This window comes from Myotis lucifugus, unplaced genomic scaffold (genome assembly GCF_000147115.1).
Source record: "Myotis lucifugus unplaced genomic scaffold, Myoluc2.0 scaffold_4, whole genome shotgun sequence".
In the NCBI taxonomy this organism is placed as follows: domain Eukaryota; kingdom Metazoa; phylum Chordata; class Mammalia; order Chiroptera; family Vespertilionidae; genus Myotis; species Myotis lucifugus.
The window spans coordinates 11,908,568-11,928,937 of record NW_005871052.1 but is presented as its reverse complement, the minus strand read 5'-3'; the positions used below and the strand labels follow the sequence as shown (position 1 = coordinate 11,928,937).

The 20,370-nt window shown below is 44.7% G+C and overlaps 1 protein-coding gene across 1 annotated transcript in view; it reads right to left on the bottom strand.

Annotated features, from left to right (window-relative positions):
* The window catches only part of ERCC6L (ERCC excision repair 6 like, spindle assembly checkpoint helicase), a 28,598-nt gene extending 16,661 nt beyond the window's left edge, over positions 1–11,937 (bottom strand). The window contains exon 1 of the mRNA XM_014465552.2: positions 11,840–11,937. Within this exon, the coding sequence (XP_014321038.1) occupies positions 11,840–11,907 (68 nt within the window). The 5' untranslated portion in view covers positions 11,908–11,937. The remainder of the gene's footprint in view (positions 1–11,839) is intronic.
* Positions 11,938–20,370: the final 8,433 nt, after the last annotated feature.

Sequence of the window (20,370 nt, the reverse complement as noted above, 5' to 3'; positions counted from 1 at the left end):
GGAACCCCCCCCACAGCGCTGGGGACTGTAGGGGAAATCACTCAGCAGCTGTCAGGGCGGTTTCGGCAATCTACCAAGATCACCCCCCGGCCCCGGGTTGGGAAAACCCATCAAGATGGAGCGGCTGCGGGCGGGTTGGGCAACCCACCTAGATGGCGCGGCTGGGGGCGGGTTGGGCAAACCCATCAAGACTGAGAGGCTGGGGGCGGGTTGGGCAAACCCACCCAGCAGTAGCGGCTGGGGGCGGGTTGGGAAAACCCACCCAGACTGAGAGGCTGGGGGCGGGTTGGGAAAACCCACTAAGACTGAGCGGCTGGGGGCGGGTTGGGAAAAACCACCAAGACAGAGCAGCTGGGGGCGGGTTGGGAAATCCCAGCAGTAGCGGCTGGGGGCGGGTTGGGAAAACCCACCAAGACTGAGAGGCTGGGGGCGGGTTGGGAAAACCCACCAAGACTGAGCAGCTGGGGGCGGGTTGGAAAACCCACCAAGATGGAGCGGCTGGGGGCGGGTTGGGAAAACCCACCAAGACGGAGCGGCTGGGAGCGGGTTGGGAAAACCCACCAAGACTGAGCAGCTGGGGGCGGGTTGGGCAAACCCACCCAGCTGCAGCGGCTGGGGGTGGGTTGGGCAAACCCACCCAGCTGCAGCGGCTGGGGGCGGATTGGGAAAACCCACCAAGCCGGAGCAGTTGGGGCAGGTTGGGAAAACCCACCCAGCTGCAGTGGCTGCAGGCGGGTTGGGCAAACCCACCAAGACGGAGCGGCTGGGGGCGGGTTGGGCAAACCCACCCAGCAGCAGCGGCTGGGGGCGGGTTGCACAAACCCACCAAGCTGGAGCTGCTGGGGGCGGGAGCGAAGCCCGCCTCAGCGGGTTTTGCTCCCTTCTCTGCTTTCCTCCAGCCACAGTAAGCCCTATTCTTGCAGGAATCTTCCTTCAACGGGCCTCTAGTTTATTATAACCACTTATAAATAAAAACTTAAGTAGCAACTTCTGGGATAAACTAGAGAATATGGTTCACATTCCAGTCCAACAGCAAGTACTACTGATTATTTGATAAGTAGCTTTTCTAGCCTTGCCCAATTTGTGAGATGGATGTTTAAGAATTTTTTAAAAGGCACCAAAAAAATCAAACAACTACACTGCTTTACTCTTAATATCCCAATGCTGGAAACAGCCCAAGTGTCCAGCTTGGATTAACACTCTGTGGTACATTCATACAATGGGAGACTACTCAATAAGAGAAAAGAATGAACTATTAGATTAATCCATGCATGAATTCATACAGGTATGAATCTCAAAAACATGCTGAGCCAAAGCAGATAGGCATAAGAGTAAAAGCAGTGTGATTTTCATTACATGAAGTTCTGGAATAGGCAAAACTACTCTATGGTGGAACACATCACAGCTGTGGTTGCTTCTAGAAAGTGGGAGTGGGGTTGCCTGGGAAGGGGCATAAGGGAACTTTTCAGGGAAAATGATAATATTCTATATCTTGACAAGGGTTTGGGTTACACAGGTGGATACATTTATCAAAACTCACCAAATGTACACTTAAAATTTGTGCATTTCTTTGTATGTAGATTTTATTTCAAAAGAAAAAAAGCTGAACTATTAAAATCTAGTTAATGAGACTATTATTGACTGGCGAAGATGGCTACCGGCAGGAAGGGAAGGAGGGAGAGAGTGTGAGAGAGCGAGGGAGCGATAGAAGAGTATGTGGACGTGTGTGGTGTGTGTGTGTGTGTGTGTGTGTGTGTATGAGCTAGGGACAGTTAGATTCTGCAGGTCTCCCAAACCAGACAGTCTTAGATGGCGGAGCCCCGCTCCCAGCTTCGACACTCCTGGGTGGCCAGCGGGGGCACAGAGACCACGCCATCTTGAGAAACAGATCTGCTTGAGACAAGGAACCTGGCCTCAGCACCACCGTCTGGTCTCAGACGCAAACCAGGACCCTGGAGCCACTGGGGACAGAGACCTGCGACCACAGCTCCAGACCCACAGACACCAAGAATCCAGACATCCCGGCGGCAGATTCCTGTGAGTAACAGGGCCCATCCCCCTCCCCCCAGGCTCGAGGGCAGCTCCATAATAACTGATAGACCTGCCCCTCCCATGGCGCACAGAGCCCTACCTGAATTTGAGCCTGAGAGCTTGCAGACACTGGGAATCGGTTCCCCACAAGGCAATTGGGCGACAAAACCCGAAGCTCATGCAAGGCGGCAGTGCCACCTGACTTTGATTCTGGGCAAGCGCTCACGGAAGTCCCCCAAGCTGACCGGGACCCCAATTCTCCAGGCGGGAGGCAGCACTAAGCACCAGTGACTTGACTCTGTTTCTTATCACATACACCTGGGACCCCTGATTCCCAGTGCATTCACACTAAGAGCCAGTGACTCCAATTCTTGGGGCATGCCAACACAGGGACCCTGAATCTCAACGCAAGGTTGAGATACTGGATTCTTAGGGAACACTGACTCCTGGCACACGCTAGGGGGGGTCTGACTTTCAAGACACGCCAGGGGGGTCTCTGTTTCAGCGCTGTGCAGGCAGGGTCCCTGATTCTAGGTGCGCACACGAGGCCACACTGAGCACTGGTAACGCTGCCTCAGGGCAAGCCTGGTTCCCACCAACCCACGACAGTCACACATCTTAGTGTTGGAGCCTTCAGTGACACTAGGGTGGTGCGAAGCTCCCACTGCACACGGCCCAGGCCCACGCAACTCGACGTTTGAACCTTTTGGTGATAGTCAAAATGGGGAGACGACACAATCCCCAGAGGAAAGAAAATGAGGAGTGGCCAAGAAAGGAAATTAGTGAAATTGAAGCATGCAACATGACAGAAAAAGAATTCAGAGGAATGGTTGTACAATTCATTCACTGGATGAAAGAGAATTACAGGCCAATATCCCTCATGAACATAGATGCCAAAATCCTCAACAAAATTCTAGCAAATCAGATCCAGCAATACGTCAGAAAGATCATACACCATGACCAAGTAGGATTTATCCCAGGGATGCAAGGATGGTACAACATCTGCAAATCAATAAACGTAATACATCACATAAACAAATTGAGAGATAAAAATCACAGTCATATCAATTGACGCAGAAAAAGCATTTGACAAAATCCAACACCCTTTCTTGATAAAAACTCTCAGCAAGGTAGGAATAGAAGGATCATACCTCAACATAATAAAAGCCATATATGACAAACCCACAGCCAACATCATACTCAATGGGCAAAAACTAAAACCATTTCCCATAAAAATAGGAACAAGACAGGGATGCCCCCTCTTACCACTCCTGTTCGACAAAGTACTGGAAGTACTAGCCATTGCGATCAGACAAGAAGAAGAAATAAAAGGCATCCAAACTGGAAAAGAAGAAGTAAAACTGTCCTTATTTGCAGATGGCATGATACTGTACATAGAAAGCCCTAAAGATGCCATCAAAAAACTACTAGACTTAATAAACGAATTCAGCAATGTAGCAGGATACAAAATTAACGCCAAGAAATCTATGGCATTTCTTTACACCAATAGTAAACTTACAGAAGTGAAACTTAAAAAGCAATTCCATTTACCATCGCACCAAAAAAATTAAGTTACCTAGGAATAAACTTAACTAAGGAGGTAAAAGACCTATACTCGGAAAACTACAGGACACTGAAAAAAGAGATAGAGGAAGACCTAAACAGATGGAAGAACATACCGTGTTCATGGATTGGTAGAATCAACATCATCAAAATGTCCATACTACCCAAAGCAATCTATAAATTCAACGCACTTCCCATTAAATTACCAACGGCATATTTCACAGACCTAGAATGAACTCTCCAAAAATTCATCTGGAATAAAAAAAGACTTCGAATAGCTGCAGCAATCCTGAGAAAGAAGAACAAAGTAGGTGGGATCTCAATACCAGATATCAAGCTGTATTACAAAGCCACTGTTCTCAAAACTGCCTGGTACTGGCACAAGAGCAGACATATAGATCAATGGAATAGAACAGAGAACCCAGAAATTGACTGAAACCACTATGCCCAATTAATATTCGACAAAGGAGGCAAGAGCATACAATGGAGTCAAGACAATCTCTTCAATAAATGGTGTTGGGAAAATTGGACAGATACATGCAAAAAATGAAACTAGACCACCAACTTACACCATATACAAAAATAAACTCAAAATGGATAAAGGACTTAAACATAAGATGGGAAACCATAAAAATACTAGAGGAAGCCACAGGCAGCAAAATCTCAGATATATGCCAAAGCAATTTCTTCACTGTTACTGCTCCTAGGGCAATGGAAACTAAAGAGAAAATAAACAAATGGGACTACATCAAAATAAAAAGCTTTTGCACAGCAAAGGAAACCATCAACAAAGCAACAAGAAAGCCCACTGCATGGGAGAACATATTTGCCAATGTTATCACTGATAAGGGTTTAATCTCCAACATTTACAGTGAACTCATACAACTTAACAAAAGGAAGATAAACAACCCAATCAAAAAATGGGCAATGGACCTAAATAGATACTTTTCGAAAGAAGACAGAAGAAAGGCCAAAAGACATATGAAAACATGTTCAAAGTCACTAAAAATCCAAGAGATGCAAATCAAAATGACAATGAGATACCATCTCACACCTGTCAGAATGGCTATCATCAACAAATCAACAAATGACAAATGCTGGCCAGGATGTGGAGAAAAAGGAACCCTCGTGCACTGCTGGTGGGAATGCAGACTGGTGCAGCCACTGTGGAGAACAGTATGGAGTTTCCTCAAAAAACTAAAAATGGTACTCCCATTTGACTCAGTGATCCCACTTCTAGGAATATATCCCAAGAAACTAGAAACAGAAATTAGAAAGGATATTGCACCCCTATGTTCATAGCAGCACAATTCACCATAGCTAAGATTTGGAAACAGCCTAAGTGCCCATCAGTAGATGAGTGGATTAAAGAACTGTGGTACATCTACACAATGGAATACTATGCTGCGGTAAAAAAGAAGTTCTTACCATTTGCAGCAGCATGGATGGAACTAGAGAGCATTATGCTAAGTGAAATAAGCCAGTCAGAGAAAGATAAATACCATATGATCTCACTCATTTATGGAATATAATGAACAACATAAACTGATAAACAAAAACAGATCCAGAGACAGAGAAGCATCGATCAGACCATCAAACCTCAGAGGGAAGGTAGGGGAGGGTGGGGGTAAGGGGGAGAGATCAACCAAAGGACTTATATGCAAGCATATAGGCCTAATCAATGGACACAGAAAACAGGGGGGTGAGGGCATGAGTGGGGAGGATAGGGGGTAATGTGGGGATAAGGACACATATGTAATAAATCAATAAATAAATTTAAAAAAAAACAAAATGACAATGCGTTATCATCTCACACTTGTCAGAATGGCTATCATCAACAAATCAACAAACGACAAGTGCTGACTAGGATGTGGATAAAAAGGAACCCTACTGCACTGCTGTTGGAACGCAGACTGATGCAGCTACTGTGAGACACTATGGAGCACCGGTTCTCAACCTGTGGGTCGAGACCCTTTGGGGGTCGAACGACCCTTTCACAGGGGTCACCTAAGACCATCGGAAAACACATATATAATTACACATTGTGTTTGTGATTAAATTACTATGCTTTAATTATGTTCAATTTGTAACAATGAAAATACATCCTGCATATCAGATATTTTACATTGTGATTCATAACAGTAGCAAAATTACAGTTATGAAGTAGCAATGAAAATAATTTTATGGTTGGGGTCACCACAACATGGGGAACTGTATTAAAGGGTCACGGCATTAGGAAGGTTGAGAACCACTGCTATGGAGTTTCCTCAGAAAACTAAAAATGGAACTCCCATTTGACCCAGTGATCCCACTTCTAGGAATATATGCCAAAAAACTAGAAACACCATTAGAAAGGATATATGCACCCCTATGTTCATAGCAGCACAATTCACCATAGCTAAGATTTGAAAACAGCCTAAGTGCCCATCAGCAGATGAGTGGATTAAAAAACTGTGGTACATCTACACGATGAAATACTATGCTGCGGTAAAAAAGGAGGTGTTACCATTTGGAACTGGAGAGCATTATGCTAAGAGAAATAACCCAATTAGAGAAAGATAAATATCACATGACCTCACTCATGTGGGATATAATGGTTAACATAATTTGATGAATAAGAATAGATCCAGAGACAAATGGCAGGAGGGGATGTTAGAGAGCAACCAAAGGACTTGTATGCATGCATATTAGTATAACCAATGGACAGACACTGGGGCGGTGGGGGCTTGCCGGGGGTGGGAATGGTTGGGGGGTGGGGTCAATCAGGGGAAAAGGAGACATATGTAAAATTTTAGACAAAAAAAGGGTAAGAGGCTTAAGAAATATAATCAAATGCAGCATATGGACCTTCTTTGGATTCTGATTCAAACAAACCAATTATAAAAGACTTAAAAGCATTTCAAAAATCCTATATAATAAAGCATTAATATGCAAATTGACCCTCACGCTGTAATGCCATCACAAGATGGCGGCACGCACAGCAGGGGCAGGGCAGCAGGGGCGGGGCCGGCGGCTGCTCTACACGCCTTCCGCTGAGGTTCCTGCGCTCCCACAGGGGTGCGGGGATGCCGAGGGCCTCTCCACATGGCCTGGAGGCAGGGACTCAGAGTTGTCCCGCAGCACACTGCGCCATGCAGGGTGGGACTCCGGGCGGTCCCATGGTGTGGGGGGGAGGGGCGGGTCTCATGTGATTTCACAGGACAGGTCACTAGTTGAAACATAAATTGTGTATTAGCTGATATCAAATAATTAGTTTATTTTGTTAGGTGTAATATGGTATGATGGTTTTTAAAAATACGTTCTTTTTCAGGGATGCATACTAAGTATTTGAAAATGAAATGCCACGATGCCTGAGAATTTAACTTAAAGTACATTAGAAGGAAAATGCGATTGAGGGCATGAGGAAGAATCAGCAGAATCTGAGAAGCAGCAACCAGTGAGGTAGGAAGAAAATCAGAAGAATGAGGGGTCCTGGAAGCCAAATGAATCAAGTGTTTCATGGAGAAATGATAAACTCTATCAAATACTGCTGGTAGGTCAAGGAGAATGAGGATTAAAAATTGCCCATTATTTACTTATATGAAAGTGATTGGTGACCTTGACAAAAGCAGTCTGAATAAAGTAATAAGAGATGTGGGTGATAGGAAAACAGAGAAAAAGAGCAGATGGGTGACAGAAGAGAGAGTGGACAACAATCAAGTGGGTGACAGAGAGAGAGGATGACACAAACAGTGAGTGACAGAGAGAAAAGGTGGGCAACATAGGAAAGAATGTGGGTGACAGAGATAAATAGAGGATGGGTGACTGTGCCAGTCATCATTTATTGCCTCTCAGTTCCAAATTCACTCCTCAGTACCTGTTCTGTGATAATGGACAGAATTCCTTTAAGCATCTCTCCTTTACAGCCAGGACAATGTTAAGTTTTCTCAGTAGAGGGCGCCTGAGGGACACTGCAGGAGAAAGGAACTCTCCTGAAGTTGCCAGCTGCTGCAGCACAGTAGTAGGTCAGCCACACACCAACACCCAGTCCCTCAATGACCTTGAAGCATCCACCTGACCAAGAAATGACTTTCTTGCAGCCCTCTCTGAATGAAAACTAGTTCCCTCAGCAGCTCGCCTATGCTCCGAGCCCCACCCCTTTCGCTTGTCTAAGCCAGTGGCCGGCAAACTCATTAGTCAACAGAGCCAAATATCAACAGTACAACGACTGAAATTTCTTTTGAGAGCCAAATTTTTTAAACTTAAACTATGTAGGTAGGTACATTGTTATTAACTTAATTAGGGTGCTCCTAAGGCTTAGGAAGAGCCCACTCAAGGGGCCAAAGAGCTGCATGTGGCTCGCGAGCCGCAGTTTGCCGACCACGGCCCTCGGGTACCATAATACAGTGTCCTTATTTTGTATAGCCCATTCATTTCATAGTTTAATAATTATTTATATTAAAATCCATGCTTTAACATACTGTATGACTTCTATTCTTGATTGGACCCAGAAAGATACAGTGACAGAGAAAAAAGGTAAGTGACAGAATGAGAGAGTGAGTGACAGAAAAAAAGTAGGTGACAGGGAAAGAGTGGATAACAGAGAGAATGGGTCATAGAGAAACAGAGCTAGAGAGTGGGTAATACAGATCATGGGTGACAGAGAAAGGGAGAAGGGGTGACAGAGGTACAGAGTGGTGAGGATGACAGAGAAAAAGAGGGTGGGTTGACAGAAACAGTTAAGTGTGAGCAGATAGATGACAGTGTGGAACAGGTGGGCGACAGAAAGAGGGGTGAGCAACATAGAGAAGGGGGTAGTGGGTGACAGGGCAAGACAACGAGAGCGTGAGAATGAGTGCCAGAGAGAGACAATGGGTGACAGAGGTGGGTGACACAGAGGGAGAGATAATGGGTGACAGAAAGACAAAGAGACAGAAGCGGGGAGAAGAGAGAAAGAATGCCAGAAAATGAAGGGGCAAGGGTGAGGGGAGCAACAGAGAATGGAAGCATGGGGGTACAGAGAGCACAGACAGACAGTGGGCATCAGAGTGAGAGGGTGGGTAATAGAGGAGCTACTGGGCTGGCATCACCAGGGAGAGCAGGACTGACACAGAGAATGTGTGACAGAGTTATCATATGTGACAGAAAATGAAGGTGTGTGAAAAAGAAAGGTGTGCAGAGAGTGTGTGACAGCAAGTTTCAAAGTTTTCTTTCCCTTTTAGGCAGGGGAGGAAGAGACAGGGAAGGAGAGGGACAGAAAAGGGAGGGAGAGGAGGAGGGAGAAATAGAGACAGAGAAATTGTGTGAGAATAGGATTATGCCAATGAGCAGAATTATGAGTAAGAGAGAAGGTAAAGAAGGCTGTGTGTGGGATTTGGAAGAGGATGGAAAACACTGAGAAAGATCAGGAGTAAAAGAAGAATTATAAGACTTGAGGGGTCATGAGAGATAGGATGTCTTGAGAGACAAGGAAACTGTGAAAGAAAGGTATGGATTGTGACAGCAGAAAATGACTGTGAGATAAGGGGGTGATTGTTGAGGGGAGTAGGAGAGAGACAATCTGAGAATGTTCTGAAGAAAGCACTTAGGAGCAAGTGAGAAACAGGTGCCAGCTTGAGAGACAGTGTTAAGGAACCAGTGCACAGTGCAAGCTGAGAGGCCCACTTGCTTGCTCACAGAAAGGAGGGAAGGAGACTAAATACCTTAAGCCTTACCACCATTTTCCAGATGAGAAAATTGAGGGTCAGAAAAGTCAAGTGACTTGTTTGAGGTCTTCCAGCTAGCAGGTGACAAAGCCATAATGTGAAACCCAAATGACCCAACTCTAAAGCCAGCACTCGCACTGGCTGGTTTTGCTCAGTGGTTAGCATCAGCCCGCGGGCTTAAGGGTTGAGGGTTCGAGTCCCCGTCAAGAGTCAAAGGGACTACCTTGGTTGCTAGTTCCCCAGCCCCAGTAGGGGCACATGCGGGAGGGCAACCAATCTATGTGTCTCTTTCACACCCACGTTTCTCTCTCTCCTCCCCCTCCTCCCTCCCTTCCACTCCCTCTGGAAATCAATGGAAATAAATAAATAAATAAAGCCATCACTCTACCACACCACACTGCCTCCCTCTGTTTCCAAGTCTTCCTTAAGGAAGTCATGTAACTTAGTCCAGAAATGTACTTTTACTCCTCTGTAAGGTCTTTTGGCTTTTAACAGCCTTAAAACATTGTTTTTCTGAAAAGGGAGACAGAACTGTTCACTGCCCCAATTTATTTCTTTGGACTACATCAAAATATAAAACTTCTTTAAAAAGTCCTCATAGACACAGACAACCGTGATTACCAGAGGGAAAGCAGGGTGGGGGTTGGTACCAGAATAAGATAAAGCGGGGATAAATGGTGATGGAAGGAGACTTTGCTTGGGGTGGTGAACATATAATACAATATATAGATGATTAGCATAGAACTGTACACCTGAAACCTATATAATTTTATTAACCAATGTCATCCCAATAAGTTCAATAAAAAAGTATATTGAAAAAATTAAATTAAAATTAGACTAAATTAAAAAAAATAAAACTGTACATCAAAGGACACAATCAACAGAATGAAAAGGCAACCTACAAAATGGGAGAAAATATCTGCAAATTATATATCAGATAAGGGGTTAATATCCAGAATATATAAAGAACTACAACTCAACAACAACAACAAAAGCTACCCAACTAAAAAAGGACTTGAATAGACATTTCTCCAAAGAAAACATACAGATGACCAACAGGTATATGAAAAGATTCTCAACATCAGTAATCACTAGAGAAATGCAAATCAAAACCAGAATGAGATACTACTTCACTATCATTAAGATGGCTACTAACAAGAACAAAACAGAAAATAAGTGTTAGCTAGGATGTGGAGAAACTGGAACCCTTGTGCACTGTTGGTGGGAATGTAAAATGATGTAGCTACTCTAGAGGACAGTATGGCAATTCCCCAAGAAATTAAAAGTAGAACTGCTATACGATCCAGCAATCCCACCTTGGATATATATCCAAAAGAATGGAAAGTAGGATCTTGAAGAGATATTTGCAAATCCATGTTTACAGCAGCACTATCACAATAGTTAAGAGATGGAAGTAACCCAAGTGCCCATCAATGGATAAAGAAAATGTGAATAATGCAGACAATGGAATATTATTGCATCTTAAAAAGGAAGGAAATCCTGTCACACAACACTACACGGATCAGTGGTTCTCAACCTTCCTAATGCCGAGACCCTTTAATACAGTTCCTCATGTTATGGTGACCCCCAATTTCATTGTTACAAATTGAACATAATTAAAGCATAGTGATTAATCACAAAAACAATATGTAATTATATATGTGTTTTCCGATGGTTGAGAACCGCTGACATGGATGAACCTTGAGGACATCATACTATGTAAAATAACCCAATCACAGAAAGACAAATATTGTATGATTCCTCTTATGTGAAGTCCCTAGAGTAGTCAGATTCACAGAGACAGAAAGTAGAATGATGGTTGCCAGGAGCTGGGGAAGTGGAGAATGAGCAGCTGGTGTTTAATAAGTACAGAGTTTTAGTTTTACAAGATGAAAAGAGTTCTGGAGATGGATGTTGGTGATGGTTGAACAACAATTAATATATTTAATACCACTAAAGAATAGTTAAGACAAATTAGGTTAATACAAATTTTATGTTGTGTGTATTTTAACACAATTTAAAAATACTTTAAATGCTTACTCCCACATCACCAAGCCCTCTCCACCTTCAGCCATCTGGTGAATGTTTCCTCATTTTTCAACACAAATGTCTCTTCCTTTTATGAGGTCTTCCTAGGCTCACCGACCCTGCAGTTGGCCATTCCCTCCTTGAATGCCCATACTATGCCTTACACATTCTACCTCTTACAGCACTTATTAAACATTATAAATTTACCTATCCCTTTCCACTATTCGATTATAAGCAATTTGGGGAGGAGGCCAATATTTTAGGCCTGGGGCTTGGTAAGCTGGAAAGACTTGATCAATTGAAATTCTGGCTCTTAAGGAGTTCATAAAAGTGAGTCATTTGATTCTCAAAGGGGGCACTGGGGAGCTCCCCGGGCTTTAGAAAGCTGAGCAAATTCCCGCGCCCTAATCTCAAAAGGCTCCGCCTCAGCAGTTTTAGGCCCCTGGGAGGGTCAGAGGGCCCTCCCCCCCACTCCTCACCCCCACTCCCGGCCAGAACCTGCGAGCTGGACCCGCCCAGCGGCCCAGACATACCTCAGGTAAAGAGCAGCCAGCTCTGGGCTTAAAGCCTCGGCTTCCACAAACCCTTGGGACGCCTCCATGACCGTCACTTTGGGTCCTAGTTATCTCCGCCAGAGATTGAATTTCTCGCGCTCCCGCCCTGCGCATGCGCTGTGCACATGGAGGGGCGGGGGGCGGAGCAGGGCCAACGGTTGGCCACCGAGCTGGTCAATCCCCCCAAGTTCCGGCATCAGCACCTGAGTCCAGCCCACAAAAGTCGCGCGCCTGCGCCTAGGCTTGCTGGAGCTAAGAGGCGGTCCGGCCCCCGGCGGCGCGGGGTGGGCGTGTCCTCTTTTTTTTTCCTACCATTTTCAGTCCAATCCAAACCCTGCTGAGGCTAATCGTCTGTTTGCGTGTACGTGTGCGTGTGCTATCCTCGCGAGTGGAGTAGACTGCATGAGGTGATGTCAGTCATAGCCACTAGAGACCTCCTCCCCAGCCTGCGACCCAAATATCATTCCTTCCACTGCCTGGCGCTGGAGCATGCTTTGAATTCAAACACCCAAGGAGGCATAGTCCCATGAGTCACACTGAAGAAGGGTTTCAAGAACGGAGCCAAAGCCCTTATTTAAGAAATAAGTAATGCTGTCCTTATGGTCACCATTTCTTCAGAAGCTCCAACTGAGATGCATATTTTCAAAGGCAGAGCTTAGGGCTTCCAGAAACATGGTGCTTGAGTTAATGGCTTGTTTTGGCGATGCAAATAGGTTATGAGACAACAAAAATTGCCCTTGCTCATAAACTGGTAAGAACATGGACATTATGATTCCTCGAGGCACAATTAACATTTGTTTATTTTTAAGGTTTTTTTCTTCCTTTCTTTCTTTTCTTTCTTTCTTTCTTCTTTCTTCCTTTCTTTCTTTCTTCCTTCCTTCCTTCCTTCCTTCCTTCCTTCCTTCCTTCCTTCCTTCCTTTCTTTCTTTCTTTCTTTCTTTCTTTCTTTCTTTCTTTCTTTCTTTCTTTCTTTCTTTCTTTCTTTCTTGTTTTGCTAATGCTCACCAGAGGATATTTTCCCATTGATTTTTAAAGAAATTGGGAGGGAAGGGGAGACACACACAGAGAGAACCATTGATGTGAGAGAGACATCGATTGGTTGCCTCCTGCACACACCCCTACCAGGACCCAGGTACAACCAAGGTATGTGCCTGTGATCAGAATCAAACCAGTGACTCTTTAGTCCATGGGCCAATGCTCAATCCACTGAGTCAAACCGGCTTGAGCTTGTTAGGCATTTGCAAAGGATTTTAGAGAAGATGGTTTATATATTTAAACTCATCTGAAAAAGAGGGAATATGCAAATTGACCATCACACCATAATGGTCAAGATGGCTGCACCCATAGCAGAGGCAGGGATTCCCTAACACAAGATGGTTGCGCCCACAGCTGAGGCCAAGTTCCCGTAAGGAGCCTTAATGAGCAATCAGCAGGGACCTGCCCTAACCGGTTTGGCTCAGCGGATAGAGCATCGGCCTGCGGACTGAAGGGTCCCAGGTTCGATTCCAGTCAAGGGCATGTACCTGGGTTGCAGGCACATCCCCAGTAGGGGGCATGTAAGAGGCAGCTGAGTCGATGTTTCTCTCTCATCGATGTTTCTAACTCTGTATTCCTCTCCCTCTCCCTTCCTCTCTGTAAAAAAATCAATAAAATATATTTTTTTTAAAAAAATCAGCAGGGACCTGAGGCTGCATGGCGCTGGGCCAGGCCAGGGGACCTGAGACTGTGCCCCCTGCCAGGTGGGGCTTAACAGGGAACCTCAGGCCATGCCCCCCGCCTGGCAGGGCTTGACAGGGGACCTGAGGCCATGCCCCCCCCAGCAGGGCTTGACAGGGGACCTGAGGCCGTGCCCCCCACCCCGGTACTGGGCCAGGGGACCTGAGGCCACACCTTATGCCCCAGTGCTGGGCTGTGGGACCTGAGGCCATGACCCCCGCCCAGTGGGGCTTGACGGAGGACCTCAGGGCGCACCCCCAGCCCAGAGAGGCTTGACGGGGGACCTCAGTCCATGCCCTCCACCCCAGCACTGGGCCAGGTGACCTGAGGCCACGCCTCCCAACCCGGCGGGGCTTGACGATGGTGGGGCCGGCCAGGTCTGGGTCTCGCGCAATTTCGAGGCACATGTGGGTGGGCAGGGACTTGACTCTGGTTCCCGTGGCGCACTCTAGCCTCTGACAGGAGGAAGATTTTCATATACATCTTACTAATTTTCTTTCAGCTCTGACACTTCTATTATAGAGAAAGGGCAAATAGCAATATTAAAATATTTCCTCTAATTAATTCCCTTTTAATGTGCATGAATTTCGTGTACTGGGTCACTAGTATGTTCATATGGCTTTAGGCCCTCTCTCAAGAGGGCTTTTAATATACTACTACTATCCCCATTTTTCCGACATGAAAACTGAGGCTCAGAAAAAAAGTTGGCTTTGCCTAAGTTCCCAGAGCTGGGAAATGGCAGAGCCAGAATTAAATACCAGCTCTATATGGACATAGGTCTGTGCTCCTTTACTGTAACCCACTACCTACTGGAAAGAAAAGGGAAGTGATAGGAAATGAGATGGATGAGGTCTCTGGAGACCAGTTTGGAAAGAGTTTGTTTACTCTGCTAAAGTGTTTGAATCGAGCCTACAATGGAGGCAAGACAGTCTCTTCAATAAATGGTGTTGGGAAAATTGAACAGATACACGTAAAAAATGAAACTAGGCCACCAACTTACACCATGCACAAGAATAAACTCAAAATGGATAAAAGACCTAAATGCAAATCAGGAAACCATAAGAATCCTAGAAGAAACCATAGGCAGCTAAATCTCAGACATCTCGCATAGCAATATGTTTATGGATACATCTCCTAAGGCAAAGGAAACTAAGGAGGAAATAAACAAATGGGAATACATCAAAATAAAAAGCTTCTGCACTAAAAGAAACCATCAACAAAACGAAAAGGGGGCCCACTGTATGGGAGAATATATTTTGCAATGATACATCTGATAAAGGGTTACTATTCAAAATATATAAGGAACTTATGCAACTTTACAAAAGGAAGACAATCTAATTTAAAAATGGGCAAAGGACCCAATTATACACTTCTCCAAAGTGGACATACAGATGGCAAAGAGACATATGAAACAATGCTCAAAGTCACTGATCATTAGAGAGATGCAAATTAAAACTACAATGAGTTATCACCTCACACCTGTCAGCATGGCTACTATTAACAAATCAACAAATGACACGTGCGGGCGAGGATGTGAAGGGGAACCCTAGTTCACTGCTGGTGGGAATGCAGACTGGTGCAGCCATTATGAACAACAGTATGGAGTTTCCTCAAAAAAAGTAAATATGGAACTGCCATTTGACACAGGGATCCCACTTCTGGAAATATATCCTAAGAGACCTGAAACACCAATCAAAAAGAATATATGCACCCCTATGTTCATAGCAGCACAATTTACAATAGCTAAGATCTGGAAACAGCCCAAGTGCCCATCAGTAGATGAGTGGATAAGAAAGCTGTGGTGCATTTATACCATAGAATACTATGCAGCAGTAAAGAAGAAGAAGCTCTTACCATTTCAGACAGCATGGAGGGACCTGGAGAGTATCATGCTAAGTGAAATAACTCAGTCAGAGAAAGACAAGTATCGCATGATCTCACTCACATGTGAAATCTAATTAACAAAATAAACTGGTGAACGGAGTGGATCCAGAGACATGGAAGCATGGACCAGAGTGAGGAATCTCAGAGGGAAGGCAGGTGAGGGTGGATGGGTAGGAGGTAATCAACCAAAGATCTTGTATGCATATATGCATAACCCATGGACACAGACAGTGGGGTGGTGAGGGCCTGGGGCGGGGGAGGGCTGTAGGGGGTCGATGGGGGAAAAAGGGGACATATGTAATACTTTCAACAACAAAGATTTTTTTTAAAATAAAGTGTTTGAATCACTTCTTTTCTGGAGGCAAATTTGGACTGCCGTAGGTCAAGAGTGCAGGTGCCCTGGGTACCCAAAGGATGAGTTAGGTGAGAAGGTATGGTGGGGAGAATTCCACAGAAAGGAAAAGAGAGATGGGAGCACAATAATCTTTATCGTAAGTCTGAGGAAGGCCATCTCTAGTTGTGCTTTTAGCTCAGTGTCTGCCATCATCACTTATATCCTTGGAACTGTTGAGAACTCAAGATGAAGCAAAACAGAACCCCAATTGCTGTCTTAGGCAGCTGCCCTTCTGTGTTCTGTGGAGAAAAGCTAAAAGGAATTCCTTCAGGAATTCCTGCTTTCCTACTGGCAGTGATCCCCAAAGGCACTAATCACTGGGAAGAAAAGACCAACCCTTGGCTCGCTTGCCCTTAGGTTATTGGATTTTTCTCAGGTGCCGTTTTCACACAGCCACAGGACTCCCCTCTTCTTTAAATCCACTAAGTCCTCCAGCTCTCCTTCCCTCCACCTCAGTCCTTAAGTAGCTGCCCTTTTCGGTACATTCTGGTGTCCCAGCTCCCATCCCAGGGTGCCAATGACCCAGAAAACTCACCACCTAGTCCTCACATTCACAGACCCAAAATAAGAGAAAAGTTGGGGAGGATTTAGAGTAGGTAAATGGGGGAAACAAAAGAGAATCAAAATAATAGTTACTACTATATCCCATTTATGTTGTCAATCCCTGTATAAAGCACTTTTTCTTATAGTAACTCTCCTGGCTGTTCCTCATTTCACATCTACCCTGAAGTGAGGACTCTCATTCCCCCAGCTTTTCTCAAGGGAATGGGGTTTTAAAAGCCTTCCCTAATTATTGTTAATTTTTAAGTGTTTTAATGGTATTGTTGTATTTTTTAAAGTCCTTATCTGCTAGACATACATAATGGAGTATTTTCAGATAAAATGATATGACACCTGAGATTCACATTAAAATACTCCAGTAGGAAGAAAAATGAGAGGGGAGCAGATGAACATAGTTTGGCAAAATATTGATAATTTTTGAAGCTTGTTACAGAGGTTCATTATCCTGGACTCTCTACTTCTCTGCATGTTTAAAAATTTCCATTATAATTAAAAAAACACCTTTTCTATCTGTTCTGCAAATTACACTGAGTCACCCACTCACAGACCAGAAATAAGATAATGAGGTCTGAAAAAAAAAAAGATAATGAGGTCTGGTGGGAGAGTTCAGAATGGGTAAGTGGAGGGATGGATGAGGCAAAATAAGAACAACAGGCATTATTAATATAGCACTTGAATGCCAGGCTTTGTTCTACACACTTTACAGATATTAAATCTTTTAATCCTCACAACAACCTTGTTGGGCAGTATATACTATTACTATCCTCCCTTTAAAGATAAGGAAACTGAGGCACAGAAAGATTGAATAAATTGCACAAATTTACACAGCTTGTGAGTCATAAAGCTGGAGTCCAAACCCAGGCAGTCTGGATTTGACTTTTTGCTCCTAAATACTATGCTAGTTAGATATATAAAGCAGCTGATAGATGAAGGAGGGATTCACTTATCCATTTACTTTTTCACTTACTTAATAAATACGTGTTGAGCTTTACAACATGGTCAAGCAAGGAACTGGATGCTGTGGTACAGTGGTGAGCAAAACAAACAGACAGGTCCTTGCTATCAAGGAGTTTATGGTGGGGAGAGAGTTGATGTGAAACAATAATCCCACAACATGTGAAAAATTGCAAACCATGATGAGGGCACACAAAGAAAACTCCAGGGAGTTCTGAGAACATATGATGAAGTACCTGACACAGTCTGGCAGGCCTGGGAAAGGTTTCTCTGAAGAAGTAACATATGAGCTGAGGGCTGAAGGATAAGAAGGAGTTAACTAAACAAAAAAGGGAAGGGAAGAACATTTCAGACAGAGGGAAGAGCATGACCAAAGACCCCGAGGTAGGAGAGAACTTGATGCATGTGAAGAACTGAAAAGGCTAAGGTAGTTGGAGTAAAGCCTAGAAAGCTAGAGTTGGAAGTTTTTTGGAGTCCAATCAATGTCACAAGTGAGAGAACTGCCACTGGGAAAGAAGGAAGTGACTGGCCCAAGGTGACACTCTGAATCAGTGGCAGAAACAGGACTTAAACCCAACTCAGTGCTCTTATCATCACAGACCATTGCTTTCCTGTATATGAGGAGGAGGAAGGCCAACTGGTGTCAGCAAAATGTTACTCTGGGAGAATGAGATACGGAGAGAGTGTTTTTGGAGATAGGTATAAATAACCAAATTAAGTCTTCATGGGCAAGGCAATCAAGAGTGGGTTTAGGTCTTAGCCAGTTGCTCAGTGGTTAGAACGTCAGCCCAAGGCTCATGGGTTTGATTCCAGTCAAGGGCATGTACCTAAATTGCAAGCTCAATCCCCAGCTCCAGTCGGGGCACGTGAGGGAGGCAACCAATTGATGTGTATCTCTCACATCGATGTTTCTCTCTCTGTCACTCTCCCCCTCCCTTCCACTTTCTCTCAAAAAAAAAAATCAATGGAAAAAAATCCCTGGGTGAGAATTAACAACAACAAAACAGAGTGAGTTTGGGGCAAAAAACAAAAGAAAGTGATTTGGAAATAGGAAAACTTTAATTTGCTTCCCAGTACCTAATTAGTCTTTTATCTCTCTATTTCTAGTTAGAGTTCTAAAGTGGGTGAAGTGTTGGGGAAAAGAGGAGAAGGGGACTGGAGTGAGGTCTTAATCCCCTCCTTTGGGCTGAGAAGGGTCTGCCCCAAGGGAACAGGACATAGGGTGTTCTCTCAAGCTCTGCACCCAGCCTTGAGTCATCTTCAGCTCTGCCAGCAGGGGGAGTTGGAAACCGAATTTCCTAAGAATGGCAGCTGGCCTGGTCTCTGCCATTCTTATTGGAAACTAGTCAAGTCAGCCCAAGATGCCGTGGAAATTACAGGAACTGGGAGGGAAGAGGGAGCCAAGAGTTAGGACTATCTGCAGGGCCTTTGCACTAAATTGCAAAGTCTTTGATAACTGCCTTCTAAAACTGCCTCCCAGGGTTTAGGCTGAAGCAAGAACAAAATTTTTTTAAATATATTTTTATTGATTTCCGAGAGGAAGGGAGAGGGAGAGATAGAAAGATCAAAAATGAGAGAGAATCATTGATTGGCTGCCTCCTGCATGCCCCGCACTGGGGATCAAGCCCACAACCAGGGCATGTGCCCTTGACTGGAATCGAACCTGGGACCCTTCAGTCCACAGGCTGATGCTCTATCCACTGAACCAAACCGACTAGAACCCAAAGCTTTTTTTTTTTTTTTTGACAGGACAGTGCTGCTGCACAAAACATAGCATTCTCCACTCCTCATCACTTCCAAAACTTCACAATTCTATCTCTAGCCTCATTTTCTCTCCTGAGTTTCAGACCTAAATGACCAACTGGCTACAGGACATGTCTTACTGGAAGCTTTCACCATGGCACTGAACTCATCTCCCACTCTCCCCTAGATCTGTTCCCTCAATATTCCCCATCTCATGAATAGCACTACCAATCCGTCAATTGTTCAAGTCAGAAACTCAGAGGCATCTTTTCAATCCACCAGTAAGTCCTGTTGACTCAACCTCCAAAATACATCCCAAACCCAAACACTTCTTTCTGTCCCCACTGCTACCTTTCTGGTCAACATCAATATCATCTCTCCCCTGGCCTACTGCAATAGCCTCTTGACTTTCTTCCTGTGTTTATTTGTGCCTGCTCCCCACTGTCTCTGCACCCAGAAATCAAAGTGATCTTTGAAAAACACAAAAATGATCATGTCATGGCCCTGTCTAAACCCTTCAAAGCCTCCTCCTTTCCCTCAAAATCAAGTCTCTTTCTTACTCAGATCTTGCCTCCAGGCCCTCTCACATGCTGTTTCCACTGCCTGGATTTTATTCCCTTCCTTTTTGTCTCACTATCCCTCCTATTGACTCCCCCTGCACCCCTCCACCCAGCTCTCAGCTCTGGTCCCTCTTGTTCTAGGGTCCTTCCATGATTCTTCCCAACAGTGTCCTCTGTGACACAATGTGACATACTTTGCTTTTATCCTTGGACTTAGTCCATAGAATGTGGCTTCCTGATAACCTCTCTGACTTCTCCATGATCATGTGAACTCTGTGAAGGACAGATGTCTTTTTCACAGTTACAGATTCACAGAACTTAGCTTAGTACCTACACATAGGAGTTGATAAGTAAATATTTGTTGGATGGATGGATGGATTTGTCAGTGTACTAATCTCTAAAAGGGAGCAATGGGCAACATGTTGGAGAGCTAGAATGAGGCCCTGGGTGGGATTGATATATCCAAAACATTAATGGGGACCAGAAACCAGGGAAGGGGAGTATACCCATCCCAGCCACTCCTCTTGCCAGCATTCCCCCTGTCTCCCTCTTGAACCTGCCCTCAAGACAGACCTGGAAATAGCTCAGAGAAATCTGAGTTACACCCAGGAATGTGACATTCCTTTTCTATTCCCTAGGACAAAACCACCCATGCTTGGCTGTGAAATGGATGGGCTCCAGCCAGTGCCTAGTGTTGG